This window comes from Bombina bombina, chromosome 5 (assembly GCF_027579735.1).
Source record: "Bombina bombina isolate aBomBom1 chromosome 5, aBomBom1.pri, whole genome shotgun sequence".
Classification (NCBI taxonomy): Eukaryota; Metazoa; Chordata; class Amphibia; order Anura; family Bombinatoridae; genus Bombina; species Bombina bombina.
This window is the reverse complement of record NC_069503.1, coordinates 1,114,475,081-1,114,495,689: the sequence shown is the minus strand read 5'-3', so window position 1 is coordinate 1,114,495,689 and position 20,609 is coordinate 1,114,475,081. Positions and strand designations below refer to the sequence as shown.

General features: G+C 40.8%; 1 protein-coding gene across 3 annotated transcripts in view; it reads left to right on the top strand.

Annotated features, from left to right (window-relative positions):
• The window catches only part of TSNARE1 (t-SNARE domain containing 1), a 1,244,582-nt gene that overhangs the window by 890,139 nt on the left and 333,834 nt on the right, over positions 1-20,609 (top strand). For all 3 annotated transcript variants that reach the window (XM_053715403.1, XM_053715402.1, XM_053715404.1), the window contains one exon: positions 14,391-14,462. In XM_053715403.1, the coding sequence (XP_053571378.1) occupies positions 14,391-14,462 (72 nt within the window). The remainder of the gene's footprint in view (positions 1-14,390; positions 14,463-20,609) is intronic.

Genomic DNA, 20,609 nt, shown 5'->3' with positions numbered 1-20,609 from the left:
TATATCCCATACGTCACTAGCTCATGGACTCTTGCTAATATGAAATAAAAAAATTTATCAGGTAAGTTCTTACATAAATTATGTTTTTTATGCTAGAGGTTAGAACAAAATCTCCATTTTGACAACAAATAGCAAGGGAGATAATGTATAACCCTGCCTCATCCCATTTCTTATTGGAAATAAGTCAGATAACCTACCATTAACCTATAACCGGACTGAGGGGTAAGTATATAGTTGAAAAGTGCATTGAATGGTAACATCTCCTACTCCAAATTTCTTTAGCGTCGATTGGAGGAAAGACCAATCCAACTTGTCAAACGTTTTTTCTGCGTCCATGGAGACTGTAATGAGAGGGATTTGATTAGGTATCGTACCCTTGGTACGAATGGTGGTGAGGCTGCTTTTTCCTTGTTATGCTGGCTGGCTCAAATTCAGTTACGCTGGAACTTTACTAGGCAACTTCCCCATGCAATACAGAGCGTGTGATTCACACTAAGTGCTCTGATGGTTCTGGACATTTGCAACTTAATGTCTATTGGTGTTTGTTGTTGCTTATTGTATCCTTAACACAAATGTTATACATGGAAGCGTTTTTGTTACATGAATGCGCTTCTCTGTATTCAGTAATTACATATTTGATGTAAGGAATTGTTCCGTTCACCAGGCCTGGTATGTGTATATAACTCCTTTTTAATCACAAATTTGTTTTAGGGGTCTATCTATGTCTTTGACATGTTGGGAAGAGCAAAAATAAACCACTTGTTATCAAAGATATCTGAGTGCTGCCTTGTCATTCTTTTTCATAACTTTTAATCTGGATGATTGTGACCCTATTGTGATACCACCAGAGAGATTGTGAAAGATGGACAAATATCTAGAAGTGCCTACTTACACTGATGTTTTTCCATTTCCTAAAAGAATTTCGGAAATTGTAAAAAAGGAATGGGATAGACCAGGTATGCTGTTATCTCCCCCTCCTAATTTTAAGAAAATGTTTCCCATATCAGACACCATTCGGGACTCATGGCAAACGATCCCTAAGGGTGGAGGGAGCTATATCTACCCTGTCTAAGCGTACAACTATACCTATTGAGGACAGTTGTGTTTCAAAGACCCTATGGATAAAAAGTTAGAGGGTCTTCTAAAGAAATTATTTATTCATCAGGGTTTCCGTTTACAACCTACGGCTTGCATTTTTCCAGTAACTACTGCAACAGCTTTTTGGTTTGATGCTCTTGAAGAGTCTCTGAAGGTTCAGACTCCATTAGATGACATTTTTTATAGAATTAAGGCTCTCAAGCTAGCTAATTCTTTTATTACTGATGCCGCTTTTCAAATTGCTAAGGATTTGTCATTCTAGCGCGTAGAGCGTTATGGTTCAAATCTTAGTCTGCTGATGTGTCATCAAAATCTAAACTTTTAGCTATTCCTTTTAAAGGTAAGACCCTATTCGGGCCTGAGTTAAAGGAAATCATTTCTGACATTACTGGAGGTAAAGGCCATACCCTACCTCAGGATAAGTCTGTTAAAATGAGGAATAAACAAAATAATTTTTGTTCCTTTCGAAACTTTAAAGGAGGACCCTCTGCTTCCTCTTCCTCCACAAAGCAGGAAGGGAATTTTGTCCAATCTAAGTCAGTCTGGAGACCCAACCAGACTTGGAATAAAGGTAAACAATCCAAGAAACCCGCTGCTGCTACCAAGACAGCATGAAGGGGTGGCTCCCGATCCGGGACCGGATCTAATAGGGGGCAGACTTTCTTTCTTTGCTCAGGCTTGGGCAAGAGATGTTCAGGACCCCTGGGCGCTGGAAATCGTGACCCACGGGTATCAACTGGAATTCATGGATTTTCTTCCAAGAGGGAGATTTAATCTTTCACGATTATCTGTAGACCAGATAAAAAAAGAGGCGTTCTTACGCTGTATAAAAGACCTCTCTACCATGGGTGTAATTTGTCCCATTCCAAAACCGGAACAGGGGTTTTACTCAAATATTTTCGTGGTTCCCAAAAAGAGGGAACTTTCAGACCCATTTTAGATCTCAAGTGTCTAAACAAGTTTCTCAGAGTTCCTTCGTTCAAGATGGAGACTAAGAACTATCTTGCCAATGATCCAGGAGGGTCAATATATGACTACCGTGGATTTGAAGGATGGTTACCTTCATATCCCTATCCACAAGGATCATCATCAGTTCCTAATATTTGCCTTCCTGGACAAACATTATCAGTTTGTGGCTCTTCCCTTCGGGTTAGCCACAGCACCCAGAATCTTCACAAAGGTTCTAGGGTCTCTTCTAGCAGTTCTCAGACCGCGGGGCATAGCAGTGGCACCTTATCTGGACGATATTCTGATTCAGGCGTCAACTTATCAATTGACAAAATCTCACACGGACATAGTATTGTCTTTCCTGAGAATTCACGGTTGGAAAGTGAACATAGAAAATAGTTCATTAGTTCCACTGACAAGGGTTCCCTTTTTGGGGACTCTTATAGACTCGGTAGACATGAAAATATTTCTGACGGAGGTCAGAAAAACAAAGATTCTGAATACTTGCCGAGCACTTCAGTCCATTCATCGGCCATCAATGGCTCAGTGCATGGAGGTCATTGGATTAATGGTAGCGGCAATGGATATCATTCCGTTTGCCTGCTTTCATCTCAGACCACTGCAGCTGTGCATGCTCGGACAGTGGAATGGGGACTATGCAAATGTATCTCCTCAGATAAATCTGGATCAACAGACAAGAGACTCTCTTCTTTGGTGGTTGTCGCCAGATCATCTGTCCCAGGGGACATGTTTTCTGCAGACTCTCGTGGGTGATAGTGACAACGGACACCAGTCTTCTGGGCTGGCGTGCAGTCTGGAATTCAATAGTGAAAAAAGGGGTAGTGTACAAGCGCTAAGGTAATCCCCAAGCTGTATCCAAACAGAGATCCTAACCAACCTCCAAAAAAATATGCACAAGTAGTAAGAAGTGAATACAGCGACAACAAGAGGCCAAGGGATAAATATACTCACAGAGAGATAAAAGAAGATTATTTAATGAACCATGTTAAAAAGCATCAGTAATAAAAGACTATATATAAAAATGTAAAAAGCACATATAAATAAAATTACAAATACAGGAATATCTTACAGAAGCTGCTCAAAGGGCCAAAGCTGATAATTACAATAAAAACAGAGGTATTAACAGGTGATCAGTGTGAGTGGTACACCAGAATAAGAATGTATACTAATAAAAGTGTATACTAATAAAACAGAATAAGAGTGTATACTAATAAAACAGAATTAGCCTAAGTACAACTATAACAAGTGCATCAAGCAAAAAACTAATAAACAATAGTACAAACAATAGTGTTCAAAAATAGTGTTTCAAAAAAAGTGTTCCAAAAAATAAAAAAATGCACTGCATTGCAAAAAAAAAAAAAAAAAAAAAAAGAGGGGTAGCAAAATAATTGTATAGATACGATCAAATAGTGAGTGAGTGCAAATGGATATAAAAATGCTAGCTACTTAATCCAGTGAGGTTATATGCAATAAAAAAAAGTGTTCCAAAAAATAAAAAAATGCACTGCAGTGCAAAAAAAAAAAAAAGGGGTAGCAAAATAATTGTATAGATACGATCAAATAGTGAGTGAGTGCAAATGGATATAAAAATGCTAGCTACTTAATCCAGTGAGGTTATATGCAATAAAATATAATCCAAAAAAGTGTTCAAAAAGTTGATCAACAAAACATTTGTTGATCAACTTTTTGAACACTTTTTTGGATTATATTTTATTTTGTATGTTATTGCATATTGTGTATTTTATTTTTTATGTTATTGCATATTGTGTATTTTATTTAATTATATCTTAACCTCACTGGATTAAGTAGGGTAGCATTTTTATATCCATTTGCACTCACTCACTATTTTTTTTTTTTTTTTTTTTTTTGCACTGCAGTGCATTTTTTATTTTTTGGAACACTTTTTTTGAAACACTATTTTTGAACACTATTGTTTGTACTATTGTTTATTAGTTTTTTGCTTGATGCACTTGTTATAGTTGTACTTAGGCTAATTCTGTTTTATTAGTATACACTCTTATTCTGTTTTATTAGTATACACTATTATTCTGGTGTACCACTCACACTGATCACCTGTTATTACCTCTGTTTTTATTGTAATTATCAGCTTTGGCCCTTTGAGCAGCTTCTGTAAGATATTCCTGTATTTGTAATTTTATTTATATGTGCTTTTTACATTTTTTATATATAGTCTTTTATTACTGATGCTTTTTAACATGGTTCATTAAATAATCTTCTTTTATCTCTCTGTGAGTATATTTATCCCTTGGCCTCTTGTTGGCGCTGTATTCACTTCTTACTACTTGTGCAGTCTGGAATTCCCTGAAGGCTCAGGGTGTTTGGACTCTGGTGGAGTCTCTACTTCCAATTAATATCCTGGAACTGAGAGCAATATTCAATGCGCTTCAGGCATGGCCTCAGTTGGCTTCGGCCAAATTCATCAGATTCCAGTCGGACAACATCACGACTGTGGCCTATTTCAATCATCAGGGGGAAACAAGAAGTTCCTTAGCGATGATAGAAGTATCTTGTTATATGTCGGCAATCTACATCCCAGGAGTAGAGGACTGGGAACTCCATCCGGAGGTGTTTTCTTCATTGATTTGCCAATGGGGCAGACCAGAACTGGATTTGATGGCATCTCGTCAGAATGCCAAACTTCCACGTTACGGATCCAGGTCGCGGGATCCACAGGCCGAACTGATAGATGCCCTGGCAGTGCCTTGGTCGTTCAGCCTAGCTTATGTGTTTCCACCGTTTCCTCTCCTTCCACGCGTGATTGCTCAAATCAAACAGGAGAGAGCTTCAGTAATCCTGATAGCGCCTGCTTTGCCACGCAGGACTTGGTATGCGGATCTGGTGGACATGTCCTCTCTACCACCGTGGAAACTTTCTTTGAGACAGTACCTTCTCATTCAAGGTCCGTGCCAACATCCAAATCTAATTTCTCTGCAGCTGACTGCTTGGAGATTGAACGCTTGATTATATCTAAGCGAGGATTATCTGATTTGGTCATTGATACTTTGATACATGCTCGTAAACCTGTTACTAGAAAAATCTATCATAAGATATGGCGTAAATATCTTTATTGGTGTGAATCCAAGTGTTACTCATGAAGTAAAATTAGGATTCCTAGGATTATGTCCTTTCTCCAAGAAGCATTGGAGAAAGGGATATCAGCACGTTCCTTAAAGGGACAAATTTCTGCTTTATCAATTTTGCTTCAAAAACGTTTGGCAGATGTGCCAGATGTTCAGTCTTTTTGTCAGGCTCTAACTAGAATTAAACCTGTATGTAGACCAATTACTCCTCCCTGGAGTTTGAATTTAGTTCTTAGAGTTCTTCAAGGGGTTCCGTTTGAACCCATGCATTCCATAGATATTAAATTGCTATCTTGGAAAGTTCTATTTTTAGTTGCTATTTCTTCTGCTCAAAGAGTTTCTGAGCTTTCAGCGTTACAATGTGATTCGCCTTATCTTATATTTCATTCTGATAACGTGGTTTTACGTACCAATCCTGGATTTCTTCCTAAAGTTGTTTCAAATAAGAATATTAATCAGGAAATTGTTGTTCCTTCCTTGTGTCCTAATCCTTCTAAGAAGGAGCGTCTGTTACATAATCTGGACGTGGTCTGTGCTTTGAAGTTTTACTTGCAGGTGACAAAGGATTTACGTCAATCATCTTCATTATTCATTGTTTATTCTGGAAAGCCTAGGGGTCAGAAAGCTATGGCTACCTCTCTTTCTTCTCTTTCCTTTTGGCTGAGGAGTATCATTCACCTGGCAGCAGCCTCCTGAAAGAATTATGGCTCATTCTACTAGGGCTGTGGCTTCTGCATGGGCCTTTAAAAACGATGCTTCTGTTGAACAGATTTGTAAGGCTGCGACTTGGTCGTCCCTTCATACTTTTTCCAAATTTGATACTTTTGCTTCTTCTGAGGCTGTTTTTGGGAGAAAAGTTCTTCAAGCAGTGGTGCCTTCCGTTTAGGTCTCTGTCTTGTCCCTCCCTTTCATCCGTGTCCTGTAGCTTTGGTATTGTATCCCAGAAGTAAGGATGAAATCCGTGGACTCATCGTATCTTGTAGAAGAAAAGAAAATTTATGCTTACCTGATAAATTGATTTCTTCTATGATACGAGTCCACGGCCCTCCCTGTCATTTTTAAGACAGATTATATTTTATTTTACAAACTTCAGTCACCACTGCACCTTTTAGCTTTTCCTTTCTCTTCCTAAACCTTCGGTCGAATGACTGGGGTGAAGGGGAAGGGAGGAGCTATATATACAGCTCTGCTGTGGTGCTCTTTGCCACTTCCTGTTAGCAGGAGGATAATATCCCACAAGTAAGGATGAAATCCATGGACTTGTCGTATTGTAGAAGAAATACATTTTTCAGGTCAGCATAAATTTCCTTTTTTTACAGTGAGGGGATAAATCCCTGTTGGTCCAACAATGGGGTTAAAACTGTTAAAAATATATAATTCCTGGTAGCCCAGTGGGGAAGCAATTGATCTGTACCTCTTGCTGGTGCAGACCATACTAATCACTCCTTCCTGTCGGCACCATGAATAAAAAGGAAACTGCCGGTTGACCGTAAGGCCTTAAAGGTAGCAAAGGATCTGACCATGCCCAGATGCCTGGTTGGCCATTCCTGCGGGCCACGTAGAGCCGGTTCATGGGCCGTTACTTTGAGACCCCTTATCTATAGGGTAGGAACAGACAAACACCAATAATTTGCCCTCCTGCTACCTAAGTACACCTAAGTACATGTGATGGTATCGCGAATTTGAGGAAATCTGTGTGCTAACTTTAGAATGCAGATTTGTTACTAATTGTGCTGCTATCAAAGATTGTGCTACTTCTGTTTTGCTCCTGACAATATTTTGATGGTTTGTAGACTCTTGTAAATTAAACAAAGTTCTACCTCACTAGTCGTTATACCTGGCATGTTTGTTTGATGCCAGATGTTGCCTTTTTCCATTACACAATAGCATGTTTAAATAAATTAAAGCTTTGGCCCAATTGTTGTGTAATTGACCATTTTTAGAGCTTATTGAGTAAGTGCTTGTTCCTTCTTGCGTGTGATTAAGATTTTAAATCAATTCAGCCTTATTTTTCTTTTGTTTGAGATTTTCTCAAGTTCACAACTTAATGAACACTTTGTATAGAGCTATGTTTTTTTTTTTTTAATTTATTTAAATGCTTGTTTCAAAACATTAACATGTTATTTTATAACAATTATGAGTTCAGTTTTTCTTTGCATCATTATATACACAGTGGTCTCTAGAGAAATTATGAAGTATCCGGGTGGTGGCAGTGTAATAATTTATATTATTATAACATTTTCTGTTATTTATAAAGCTATCAAAAGCGCATATGCATATTATTTTATAATTAATCATTATAATTAATATTTGTTGTACTCACATTCCAAAACCATGGACATTTAATATAGATTTACCCCCCCCCCCCCCCCTGCAGCTATAACAGCAGTTCTCTTCAGAGAAGGCTTTCCACAAGGTTTTGGAGTGTATCTGTGGTAATATGTGCCCATTGAGCTAAAAGAGCATTTATGAGGTCAGACACTGATGCTGGAGAAGGAGGTCTGGCTTGGAATCAGCATCCCTATTCAGGCCTCAAGGTGTCCAGTGGGGTTGAGTCAGGGCTTTGTGCAGTTCAGTTGAGTTACTCCACACCAGACTGGTAAACTATGTCTTCATCTACCTCATTTTGTGCACAGGGAAAGTCATGCTGGAACAAGAAAGGGCCCAATTGTCTAAAATGTTTTTGTATGGCCCTTCAATGGCACTAAGAGGCCTATTCAAACCCTGAAAAACATCCCCAGACCATTAACCCTCATCCACCAAACTTTATAGTAGGCACTCTGTATTTCATTAGGTAGCATTCTCCTTGCATCAGTACACACTGATTCTTTCATCAGACTACCAGATTTATCACTTAGAGGGAACACATTTTCACAGCTCCCAAGTCCAGTGGTGGCATGTTTTAAACCACTATAGCCAACGCTTGGCAATTTGCAAGTTGAGATTTGTGTACAGCTTCTTGGCCATGGAAACCATTATCATGAAGCTCCTGACACAGTCATTGTGCTTATATTGCTTCCAGAGGCAATTTGGAACTCTGTAGTGAGTGATGCAACAAATGATAGGGTATTTTTACATGCTCCACGCTTCAGCCGCCCCACTTTGTGAGTTTACCTGTTCTAACTCTTCATGGCTGGGCTGTAGTTTGTGAGTTTACCTGGTCTCACACTTCATGGCTGGGCTGTACTTTGTGAGTTTACCTGTTCTAACTTTTCATGGCTGGGCTGTAGTTTGTGAGTTTACCTGGTCTCGCACTTCATGGCTGGGCTGTACTTTGTGAGTTTACCTGTTCTAACTATTCATGGCTGGGCTGTACTTTGTGAGATTACCTGGTCTAACACTTCTCGGCTGGGCTGTACTTTGTGAGTTTACCTGGTCTAACTATTCATGGCTGGGCTGTACTTTGTGAGTTTACCTGGTCTAACACTTCTCGGCTGGGCTGTACTTTGTGAGTTTACCTGGTCTAACACTTCACGGCTGGGCTGTACTTTGTGAGTTTACCTGGTCTAACACTTCACGACTGGGCTGTACTTTGTGAGTTTACCTGTTCTAACTATTCATGGCTGGGCTGTACTTTGTGAGTTTACCTGGTCTAACACTTCTCGGCTGGGCTGTACTTTGTGAGTTTACCTGGTCTAACTCTTCTCGGCTGGGCTGTACTTTGTGAGTTTACCTGGTCTAACACTTCACGGCTGGGCTGTACTTTGTGAGTTTACCTGGTCTAACACTTCACGACTGGGCTGTACTTTGTGAGTTTACCTGGTCTAACACTTCACGGCTGGGATGTACATTATGAGTTTACCTGTTCTAACTCTTCATGGCTGGGCTGTACCATGTGATTTTACCTGCTCTAACGCTTCATGGCTGGGTTGTACTTTGTGAGTTTACCTGGTCTAACACTTCACGACTGGGCTGTACTTTGTGAGTTTACCTGGTCTAACACTTCACGGCTGGGATGTACATTATGAGTTTACCTGTTCTAACTCTTCATGGCTGGGCTGTACCATGTGATTTTACCTGCTCTAACGCTTCCTGGCTGGGTTGTACTTTGTGAGTTTACCGATTCTAACTCTTCATGGCAGGGCTGTTGTTACACCTAAATGCTTCCTCTTCACAATAATAGCACTTACTCTGTTGACCATGGCAGATCTAGTAGGCCAGACTTGTGGCAGAGTTGGCATATTTAATGTCACTGGGTTTTTTTGTTTGTTTTTTTAGTATGACCCATTATATTGCCAATGTTAGTCTATAGACATTTCATGGCTATGTGCAGGATTTCCTTAATATAAAGAGAGTCCACGGCATCATTCCTTACTGTTGGGAAATACTGAACCTGGCCACCAGGAGGAGGCAAATAAACCCCAGTCAAAGGCTTAAATACTTCTCCCACTTCCCCCATCCCCCAGTCATTCTTTGCCTTTTATCACAGGAGGTTGGCAGAGAAGTGTCAGAAGATTTCAGAGTAGTTTCGTAGGAGGGGTATCTGCCCTTCAATACGGGACTGGAGTTTTAAGTATTCTCGTCAGCCTCTCAGTGAGAGCATTGACAAAAGTTAGAGTCTGGAGATGCAGGGAGAGTCTTTCTGCGAACTCATCCAGACTACCAGCTAACAGCTCCTTAAGAAATCAGTGTTGACAAGTTTCACTGCCTGCTCGTTTTTCTTCCCTCATGTCCATGTCAGGAGTGATGCTACAAGACTGTCACACTTGAGGCTGAGTTCTTGTTACACAGCATGGATTCTGATAAGATTGTTTCAATTTTTACATATGTTGGAAATGCTAGAAGACAGGGTCACAGTGTGGCTCCTTTTTATCTTAAAATAATCATTGGTAAATATCTCCTGAGAGGGGATTATTGAACAGTGTGGATTAATCAAATGTGTTGCTTTGATTTTATTCTGTTTTATGTGAGAGATTTTATTGCGCTCATAGACTGTTTTTTTGTTACTTGGCTGGAACACACAGGTTTTACTTTCACTTTGAACGCTGCACAGCTTGTAGCTTGGCGTGCTTTTTCTCATAGCTGGGGCGGTCCTGGCTTGCGCACCATGTGACCGGGAGTGGTCTCACTTTAATTTCCTCTTTCCTGACCGAGCTGGCTGTCAGAGAAGACGTTGTTTCTCTGTATTGTCTGGGTCTAGGAGGTGGTGAGTTCCCCAGCCATTGGGAGTATAAAGGTGTCGTTTTTGTGAGAAATAAAAAGATTGTTTTATTTGGTGTCCTACTGTCATTAGCTTAAGCTATGGAAAATTCTGATATTCTTAAGGGTACTCCCTCTATTCCAAATAGTAATACCTGTTTATATTGTGAGGCGGCCTTGGTATGCCCGCCCTCTCAACTATGTTCCGCATGCCTTGACAAAGTTATTAGGTCTAAGAAGGTTAACCCCTTTAGTACCACTGAACCGTCCACCTCTGAGGACTTGCCGTCCCGTGAGGTGCATACCCATCAATCATCTCCCTCATCATCTCTCATCATATGCAGCTTCCTACAGCACTTCAGATCCTTCATCTAGAGGAAGCCTTTTACCATCAGACTTTACCATGCAGTTAAAGACTGCAGTGTCTGAGGCCCTGAGTGCTGTACCTCGCCCTGCCAAACGCAAGTGAATGGTTAGACATAGCTCTCCTGGCCAGGGGTCATCTAGTGATTTATTGGATTTATCTGTTTTTCAATTATCCACGGAATGGGTCACACTCTGAGTCTTTCTTGGTCAGAGTCTGCTACCTCTAGGCCTCCTGCTGCAAGAGTGTCTTCCTACCGCAGAATAGGAAGAACAAGTCTAAGGGACAAGGCTCTAATTTTCGTTCCTTTTGGTTCTGAGAAATCCCAACAATAGCAGTCCTCCTCTAAGCTTGAGCAAGCCAAGAGTACGTGGAAGCCGGCACAATCCTGGAATAAATCCAAGCAGTGCAAGAAGCCCGCCGAGACTAAGTCGGCATGAAGGGGTAGCCTCCGATCCGGCGCTGGATCGTGTAGGGGGCAGACTGTAGCTGTTTTTAAAAGCTTGGTTCAGGGATGTGCAGGATCCATGGGTCCTGAAAGTCATAACTCAGGGATACAAGATAGTTTTCAAATCTCATCCACCCAAGGGCAGATTTCTCCTCTCAAGCCTGTCTTCCAAACTAGAAAAGAGGGAAGCCTTTCTGGGGTGTGTGTGGGATCTTTCCTCTTTAGGAGGCATTGTCCCGGTTCCTATCGCAGAAAGAGGTTTGGGATACTATTCATACCTGTTCGTGGTCTCAAAGGAGGAGGTTAACTTTCTGCACGATTCTAGAACTAAACTGCCTAAACAAATTTCTAAATGCCCCCTCGTTCAAGATGGAGACAATAATGTCCATCCTTTCCTTAGTTCAGGAAGGGCAGTTCATGACCACTATAGATAGGAAGGATGCTTACCTTTACGTTCCAGTCCACAAGGATCACTTCCAGTTCCTAAGGTTTGCATTCCTGGACCAGTCCATTGCACTTCTGTTTGGCCTCGCTACTGCCTCAAGGATTTTCACAATGGTTCTGGGGGCTCTTCTAGCCGTTGCCAGAACCCAGGGTATAGCAGTAGCTCCCTACATGGATGATATTCTGGTACAAGCACCATCTTTGCGTCTGGCTGAGGACCATTTGGAATCTCTTCTCTCTCTTCTTCAATCGCATGGATGGAAGATAAACTTAGAAAAGAGTTCTCTTATTCCAAGCACCAGGGTGGAATTCCTGGGTACTGTAATAGACTCCATATCCATGAGGATATTTCTAACCGACCAGAGATGTTGCAAGCTATCTTTGGCATATCTTGCCCTCCAGACCTCCTTAAGGTCATCTGTGGCTCAGTGTATGAAGGTAATTGGTCTCATGGTGTCCAGCATGAACATCATTCCCTTTGCCAGGTTCCGTCTCAGACCATTACAACTGTGCATGCTTAGGCAGTGGAACAGCGATCATTCAGATCTGTCTCAACAGATTTCTCTGGACAGCTGTTCGAGAGAATCGCTCTCTTGGTAGCTTTATCCAGATAATCTGTCCCGAAGGACATCCTTTCTAAGACAATCCTGGGAGTTTGTGACTACGGACAAGAGTCTATTAAGATGGGGCACTGTTTAGAGGAATGCTCCCTCCCGATCAACATTCTGGAACTTTGGGCAATCTTCAATGCTCTGAAGGCTTGGCCTCTTCTGGGTTCATTTCGGTTTATCAGATTCCAATCATACTATATAACCTCGGTGGCTTACATTAACCATCATGGAGGGGCGAGAAGCATCTCGGATTCTGGAGTGGGCGGAGGCCCAAAGCTGTTCACTGTCAGCAATTTACACTTCGAGAGTGGACAACTGGGAAGCAGATTTTCTCAGCAGACAATCCTTTCATCCGGGGGAATGGTCTCTCCATCCCGATGTGTTTGCGGAGATATGCAACAGGTGGGGGATGCCGGAGATAGATCTCATGGCATCTCATCTCAATACCAAGATACCCACATATGGGTCAAGGTCTAGGTATCCTCAGGAGGAGCTAATAGATGCATTAGCGGTGCCTTGGAGGTTCAATCTAATTAACGTTTTCGCGCTGTTACCAGTCTTTCCTTGTGTAGTGGCCCGCATCAAGCAGGAGCAGGTATTGTGGCCATGAAGGACGTGGTTTGCGGATCTGGTGGGGATGTCATCTTCTCCTCCATGGAAGTTACCTTGTTGCAGGCATCTGCTGGAGCAAGGTCCTTTTGTTCATCAAAATCTAGATTCTCTGAGGCTGACTGCGTGGAGATTGAACGCTTAGTCCTAGCCAAGAGAGGTTTTTCTGAGAGAGTTATTGATACACTCATTCAAGCTTGTACGCCGGTTACTCGTCGCATCTATCAAAAGGTGTGGAGAACTTATTTATTCTAGTGTGAAGAGCATGGATTCCCCTGACATAAAGTTAAGGTTGCCAGGATCCTATCGTTTCTCCAGGATGGACTGGAGAAGGGTCTTTCGACCAGTTTCCTTAGGGGACAGATTTCGGCCCTGTCTGTTTTACTGTACAGTACTTTCTTAATGTTTTCATTAGGACCAGACCTGTGTTCAGATCTAAGGCTCCTCCTTGGAGTCTGAATCTTGTTCTTAAGGTTTTACAGCTGGCTCCCTTTGAGTTTTTGAGGTTTTGCAGGCTGTGTTGCCCTCAGATTAGGGTTCGCCTCTCTTTTTGTGCCTCCCCTCCCATTATCATTCAGTATCCTCCAGAGCTTAGGTATGTTTCCCAACAGTAAGGAATGATGCCGTGGACTCTCCTTATATTAAGAAGGAAAACATAACTTATGCTTACCAGATAATTTAATTTCCTTCTGTATAAGGAGAGTCCACGGCCCCCGCCCGTGTTCTCCGATGGGCGGCCCTCTAAATTATATTCTCTTCTGGCACTATTTATACCCTGATATTTCTCCTACTGTTCCTTGTTCCCTCGGCAGAATGACTGGGGGATGAGGGGAGTGGGGGAGGTATTTAAGCCTTTGGTGGGTGTCTTTGCCTCCTCCTGGTGGCCAGGTTCTTAATTCCCACAAGTAATGAATGAAGCAGTGGACTCTCCTCCCACAGATGGAAATGCATTTTTTCTTTCTATTGTGTTTTGATGGGTATGATCTTTAAGGTTTCCTCCCATTCAGAATTTTGTTTTTGTGGGGTACAAGCTGAGACTTTGTTGTGAGAATGACTGAGGGTTGGGGGAAGTGGGAGAGGTATTTAAGCCTTTGGCTGGGGTTTCTTTGCCTCCTCCTGGTGGCCAGGTTCAGTATTTCTCAACAGTAAGGAATTATGCAGTGGACTCTCCTTATAAAGAAGGAAATGAAATTATCTGGTAATCATAATTTTTTATGCACTGGTTTGCAATGGTTGTGGTGTAAAACACCTGAACTCAAAAATTAGTGTGTCCACAGACTCTTGGTCAGATAGTGTATACATGAGCAAAACATTATGTTCAGCTGTAGAAACATTGACATTACGGAGGATTTATTTTTTATTGGATGTGTTCTAAAGTGTATTTATTATTTGTTAGCCTCATTCTATGCAGAAATCTAACATCTTCAGTTTAGGTAAAGTAACAAATACAATTATTAAGTTATTTATTCTTTTATTCATTATTCTGTGTTTTAAAAGTCTTCATTACAACTTCAGGAATCAATCAGCTGTATAAAGTAATGTGATAGTAAATTTGTAATTTTGTAAGATATACAGCTAACAAAAGAATGTTTCCTGTTTTTTTGCAGGATCGGCTTCAGCTGGACAGATTGAAGAGTCAGCTATCTGATGCTATTCAGAGATATGGAAACGTACAAAAGGTATGACGGAACACATGCTTTGTAAACAGACATTATTTAATTTCTTTTCTTTCATAATTCAGATAGAGCATACGATTTTAAACGGCTTTCTAATTTACTCCTATCATCACATTTTCTTCATTCTCTTGGTATCTTTATTTGAAAAGCAGGAATGTAAGCTTAGGTGGTGGCTAAATGTAGCCACTAATCAACAAGCGCTACCCAGGGTTTTGAACCAAAAATGGCCCTTAAGCTTTACATTCCTGATTTTTCAAATAAAGGTAGCAAGAGATCGAAGAACATTTGATAATAGGAGTAAATTAAAACGTTTCTTAAATCTGCTGCTCTTTGGGCTTAATATCCCTTTAAGATTTACTAAGATTTAGATGTTACTGAAACCACAATATAGACAATAAGCTTCAAAAGAGCCGCTATTGGATTATTATGTTCCTTCCTTACTTTACTATAGGATTTGTAGCCCTGTATTGCTTTTATAATGAACCAAAATACAGGGAAGCTGCTGTATTGGTCTCCAGTACAGCATCCAAATATAGTCACCCTTTTTTAGTTTTTAACAATGTTGCATGCAGAAATTTTGCTTCTCTAAACTGCTCTGTCCATGATACACATTTTCTCTTGTATATAACTACTAGTTGCTAAATAACTTCTCATTAGACAAATCACATGGTTTAAATATGTTACCAACTCTGTATGTATGTGTTGTGTGACCTGTGTTTTAAAATGTATGCATGTACAACATATTTAGCTTTATTTATATCTACATAAACACAGATATATAGTGTGCTGCTATGGGAACCAGCACTCTCCAGATTTTTAACCCTGAAACCTAAAAATAAACATGTATATCTGGAAATATCCACCAGTCCTTGACTAGTAAGAAATTACAGTTTACTAGTATAAAATCATGCATTTTACATTGAATGTAGTAGTTATTTATTTCCTTTTGATTTGTAAACTAAAGTGATATTTCTTTCATAGGATTGTGAGAGTCCACAAGATCATCACGTGGGATTGCTGGCCAAACCCCTCTACGTTCTAGAGCCAGCACTCCCCTACCACACTGAGTTATTTTTCTTTCATAAGGTGGTGAGAGTCTATACGCCATTAATCCTGGGATGCAATTCCTAGCCACTTGGAGTAGGCAAAGATTCCCAAAATTACAAGAACACTTAAAGTGAAGGTCTATTTTCGATGAATTAGTGCCTGGTTTTCAATTTAAAAAAAAAAGCAAGGGCACTTTAATTCATCAAATTGACATTTCAATTTTTTTATTTTTTTTTAATTGAGGTTTAATGCAAACAAAATACACAAGAAAAAATATACATCTTCATACTCAGATGTCAGAACAGAGAATTATGAATAACCAAGTCAAAGAATCAAGTTCACATGTAGTATGATCATACTGTAAATATATCAATGCAGTCTGAAAGAACAGCACCTCATTTTAAAGGGAAAGGGGAACATTTCAAATATCACTAGTAATAGGCATGTATAAACAGTATTGGGAGTTTCGAATAGGGTCTGTGCCCTTACGCTTAACCAGTAAGCAAAATGGTAAGGGGGAACAAAGCATACTATAAAGGACATGTGACAAGCTTACTCCTCAGGACCTACAAAAGAGGTCTGTCTTACTAATCACCCTTTACCAGTGAATGGAAATATATAGGTATTGTATGACCTCGCCAGTACCTGACACTCTAAGGCATGTCCACTAGAATATCGTATATATTTCCATTGTATTATGGATGCTGGAGAACAGCATATCCCCTGAGGCAAAGTGATAATGTACAAAAATAGATGGCATATCTAATGACGCAGTAATCTAAACAACTAAATATACTGCACATTCACTTAAAACTCATAGGATCTTTAGCATAGGCTCAATGGATCATATTAGGGACCAATTTCCTCAAAGAGAACATGACACATATATTTGAGAAAGCAGAGTTTAGACCCCCATATATGTACAATCTTATATTCTTTCAGTAACAAACTAAGTGAAAAATAAGCAGGGATAACTCAAAGTATGTATAATAAAATATAGCCCTATTAAATCCACGTGTATATACTTGGGTATTACTGACATATGTCTAGTTGCAAAGGGATTAGGAGACGCAGCAAACTGAAAAGTTAGGAACTCAATGTGTCTAAAGGACCTATGTCAAAATAGAGTTAGCTAGGTAATAAAAGTATTCTATATAGAGTTATGCACATCTGATGCTACTTGCATATTAATAAACCTAGTATAAACACAGACTAATTAAGGGATGAGCGTTATCAGAGTGTAGCATGTACCCACCAATCTGGAAACAACTATTATCCAGGACGTGTTCCCCCGCCTCGGCCGCAGACAGAGGAAATAACATCCAACTATAATATGTGATGGGCTTTGGTTTCCCATGAAACTATAAATATTCATAGATAGCAGCTATCTGTCTGTCTAAAAAAGTGGTGGGTATATTCAAATTTAAGTACTATATAGTGCTCAAAAACCAGAGATACATAAAGCATAGCTAAAATGTATGTGCTAATAAGATATCTATCCATAGTCTCGTCTTATTTTTAACAAAAGCTCTAATGCCTAATATAGTATCAAAGCAAGATCAATGAACAAAGATAAAACATTTGCTCTTGGAACTACGAGCTTTTAACTTAGTACTACCAGATAACAACAGTCCAAGCAAGCCGTCCATAAGAAAGGTTTAAACAGTTTCAAGCAGCATAAATCAAGGCACCGGCAACTTGCTTAGATCGTGTTTGCCAGTATCATATCTCAAGAGTTCATCCAAACCCAGCATTTGGGGATTTGTCCATAGCCCCACTATCCACCGGACCATAGGCATCAGCCCCCAGCAGTGTCCCACCGTCAGCCGGCCAACAGTTCTCATAAAACATCATGTTGCACAGGTAGTCCGGGATAATGCACCCATATACTGTCAAGAGGTACCTATTTGCGATCACTGTATATATCAGATTCTCAGCTGCCCGGTGTCGCTTTATTGTCCTGTCTCCTGTTGCTCTGCCCTTACCGCAGATTTCCTCTGTATCAGTAAAGGCCTTCCCGCCGCTCCTGGTATGAGTTCCATAATCACAGCCAGTATCCACTGATATGTCAGGCCTCCTCATCTACTCCGTTGCAAAGCGGCTCAGCTTTGAATCAGTGTGTGCTGTACTAGAGGTAGGCAGCAAGCGCCGGGGCCCCATAGCGCCGTCACCAACCTGCTTCAGCAAAATAGGATTAGGCTGAGGAACCAGCGTCAGAGTAGGACCAACCGGGGGCCAAAACGCCATCTTAATTGTGTCTTCCATTACGGCTTGAAAGGCATCCAGTAGGTCACACAATCTAGTCAGAGCATACATGTCAACCTCCATGATATGTCCTCGCAGTGAACAAGAGGCGAGTGGGTTAAATATAGCTAGTAGTCTTTGTTATTTATGCAGCGGCCGCCACCACAAGGTTCACAGAAAATAAGCAAGGCCCAGAATTGCATGTGGCGTTCTTGAAGACCATAGGTCAGGATAGCCGTCAAATTTCCACTTCCAAACTGCAATCAAAGTATAAGTTATGTTTCTGTTTCCTTCAATAAAGCATTTGTTACATCAAATTTTTTCTCACTAATCTCAAATAGTTAAATGTTGTCTATTTTGTTCAGGAGCTTCATCAAGACTCATCCTGCCGCTTCAAGAGTTGGCTCCCCCCCATTTCAATTTATTTTTAATTAAACTTGTTGCAGGGATATGCTGGTTCAAGGTCCTTTTCTACACCAAAATCTGGATTCTCTGATGTTGACTGCGTGGAGATTGAATGTCTAGTCTTAGCCAAGCAAAGGATTTTCGGAAAGAGTGATTGACACACTCGTTCAGGCCAGGAAGCCAGTCACTCAACGCATCTATCACAAGGTGTGGAGGACCTACTTGTCCTGGTGTGAAGAACGACGATACCCCTGGCACAAGGTCAGGGTATTCAGGTTTGTGGCCTTTCTCCATGATATTCTGGATAAGGGTCTTGCCGCCAGCTCCTTAAAGGGACAAATCTCGGCATTATCTGTACTGTTGTATAAGAAGTTCGGGTAGCTTCCTGACATTCAGTCCTTTGTTCAGAGCCTGGTTAGGATCAGGCCTGTCTTTAGGAATTTGTATCTTAGTTTTTCTCGCCGATAAGGCTGTTCTTCACACTGGTTTGGGATTCCTTCCCAAAGTGTTGTCGAGTAGTAACATCAATCAGGGAATAGTAGTTCCTTCTTTGTGTCCTAACCCTTCTTCAAAGGAGAGGTTACTTCATAATTTGGACGTGTTTCGGGCTTTGAAGTTTTATCTTCAGGCCACGAAGGCATTCAGACAGACTTTGTCCTTATTTGTTGTGAATTTAGGGAAGCACAGGGGACAGAGGGCCTCTGCCACTTCTCTATCTTTTTTTGTTAAGGAGTATGATCTGTCTGGCATATGAGACAGCGGGACACAAGCCTCCTCAGAGGATTACGGCTCTCTCAACTAGAGCTGTGGCCTCTTCTTGAGCTTTTAAGAATGAGGCCTCTATGGAGCAGATTTGTAAGGTGGCCACCTGGTCTTCCTTACATACTTTTGCAAAATTTTATAAATTTTATGTTTTTGCTTCGGCAGAAGCAACTTTTGGGAGAAAGGTTCTGCAGGCTGTGGTGCCCTCAGTTTAGGGTCCGCCTCCTTTGGCCCATTTTTTTTCATTCAGTGTCCTCTAGAACTTGGGTATTTGTTGCCATAAGTAATGAATGACGCAGTGGGCTCTCTTCCCATTAAGATGGAAAACATAAATTATGCTTACCTGATGATTTCATTTCCATCTGTGGGAGGAGAGTCCACTGCCCCTGCCCGTTTCTCCGGTGAGCGGATCTAAATTTTATTTTAATCTTAAGGCACCATTTATATCCTGATATTTCTCCAACTGTTCCTTGTTCCCTTGGCAGAATGACTGGGGGATGAGGGGAGTGGGGAAGGTATTTAAGCCTTTGGCTGGGTGTCTTTGCCTCCTCCCAGTGGCCAGGCTCTTAATTCCCACAAGTAACGAATGAAGCAGTGGACTCTGCTCCCACAGATGGAAATGCATTTTTTCTTTCTATTGTGGTTTGAGGGGTATGATCTTTAAGGTTTGCCCCATTCAGAATTTTGTATTTGTCGGGAACAAGCTGAGACTTTGTTGTGAGATTTGGGCAAGATTTATTTTCAATCTTTGGATGTTGTAGCTAGTTTTTAAGGGATACAGATTTTGTTTATGAGACCTTTTTTACGAGATATGTCTTCTTTTGTTCTAGTGATTCAATCAAGGTTAGAGGTTAACTTTTTGTGTTGCAGATTTTGAGGTAACATAAGTCATTCCTCAAGTTCCTTATTTCAATGTGGTCTTAGTTCTTAGAATTTTGGCTTATTCCTGATCTTAAGATTCTAAAGTTTTGAAGGTTCCTACCTGCTACAAGGAAACTATATGCATTATACTTTTTCTTAGTGGAAGAAAGCCAAAATCCTCATCCTGGTGTTTTCTATTCAGAAGGCAGTGGAGCACACAGCCACTTTGGCATAAATGTACCAAAGAGTTCTCTTCATCAGTTTAGTCTCCTTCCTTGCATATGCCATAGACTTTGTGACCATGATCTCTTACAGAGGAGTGCAGAAGCAAGTTGCAGTCAATGTGTTCTTGTTTGTAGCAATCCTCATTCCAACTTTAACACTTTATATGGAAGTTATTTGGTTGTTGGTGACCATTTCCAATATGGGTCCCTTTGCTAGGTTTCACCTGCACTCTCTTCAACTGGTATTGTCGCACTTGTGGAACAGAGATCACAAGGATCTGTTTCAGAGGATATCTCTAGGTCAGCAGAGTCACCAATCCATTATGAAGGGAGTCACATTACGGAGGCCACACTAGATGATAATTTCAGCAAACCATTGTTTTATGCTGGGGGCTGTCTAGGAGTCTCAAAGAGCTCAGTGATTTTGGTCTCCTTGGAGGGGGGTGGGGGGGGGTTACCTTTTAATATTCTGGAAATTCATCATTCTGCATAGCTGATCCTTTTTCAAACAGGAATCTTACATCTGAACTCAGTTGGAAAATTTCAAAGTTTGCATATATCAATCATGGAGAAACCTTTAGCTCCTTTTTGTTGAGGGAAGCAGGTG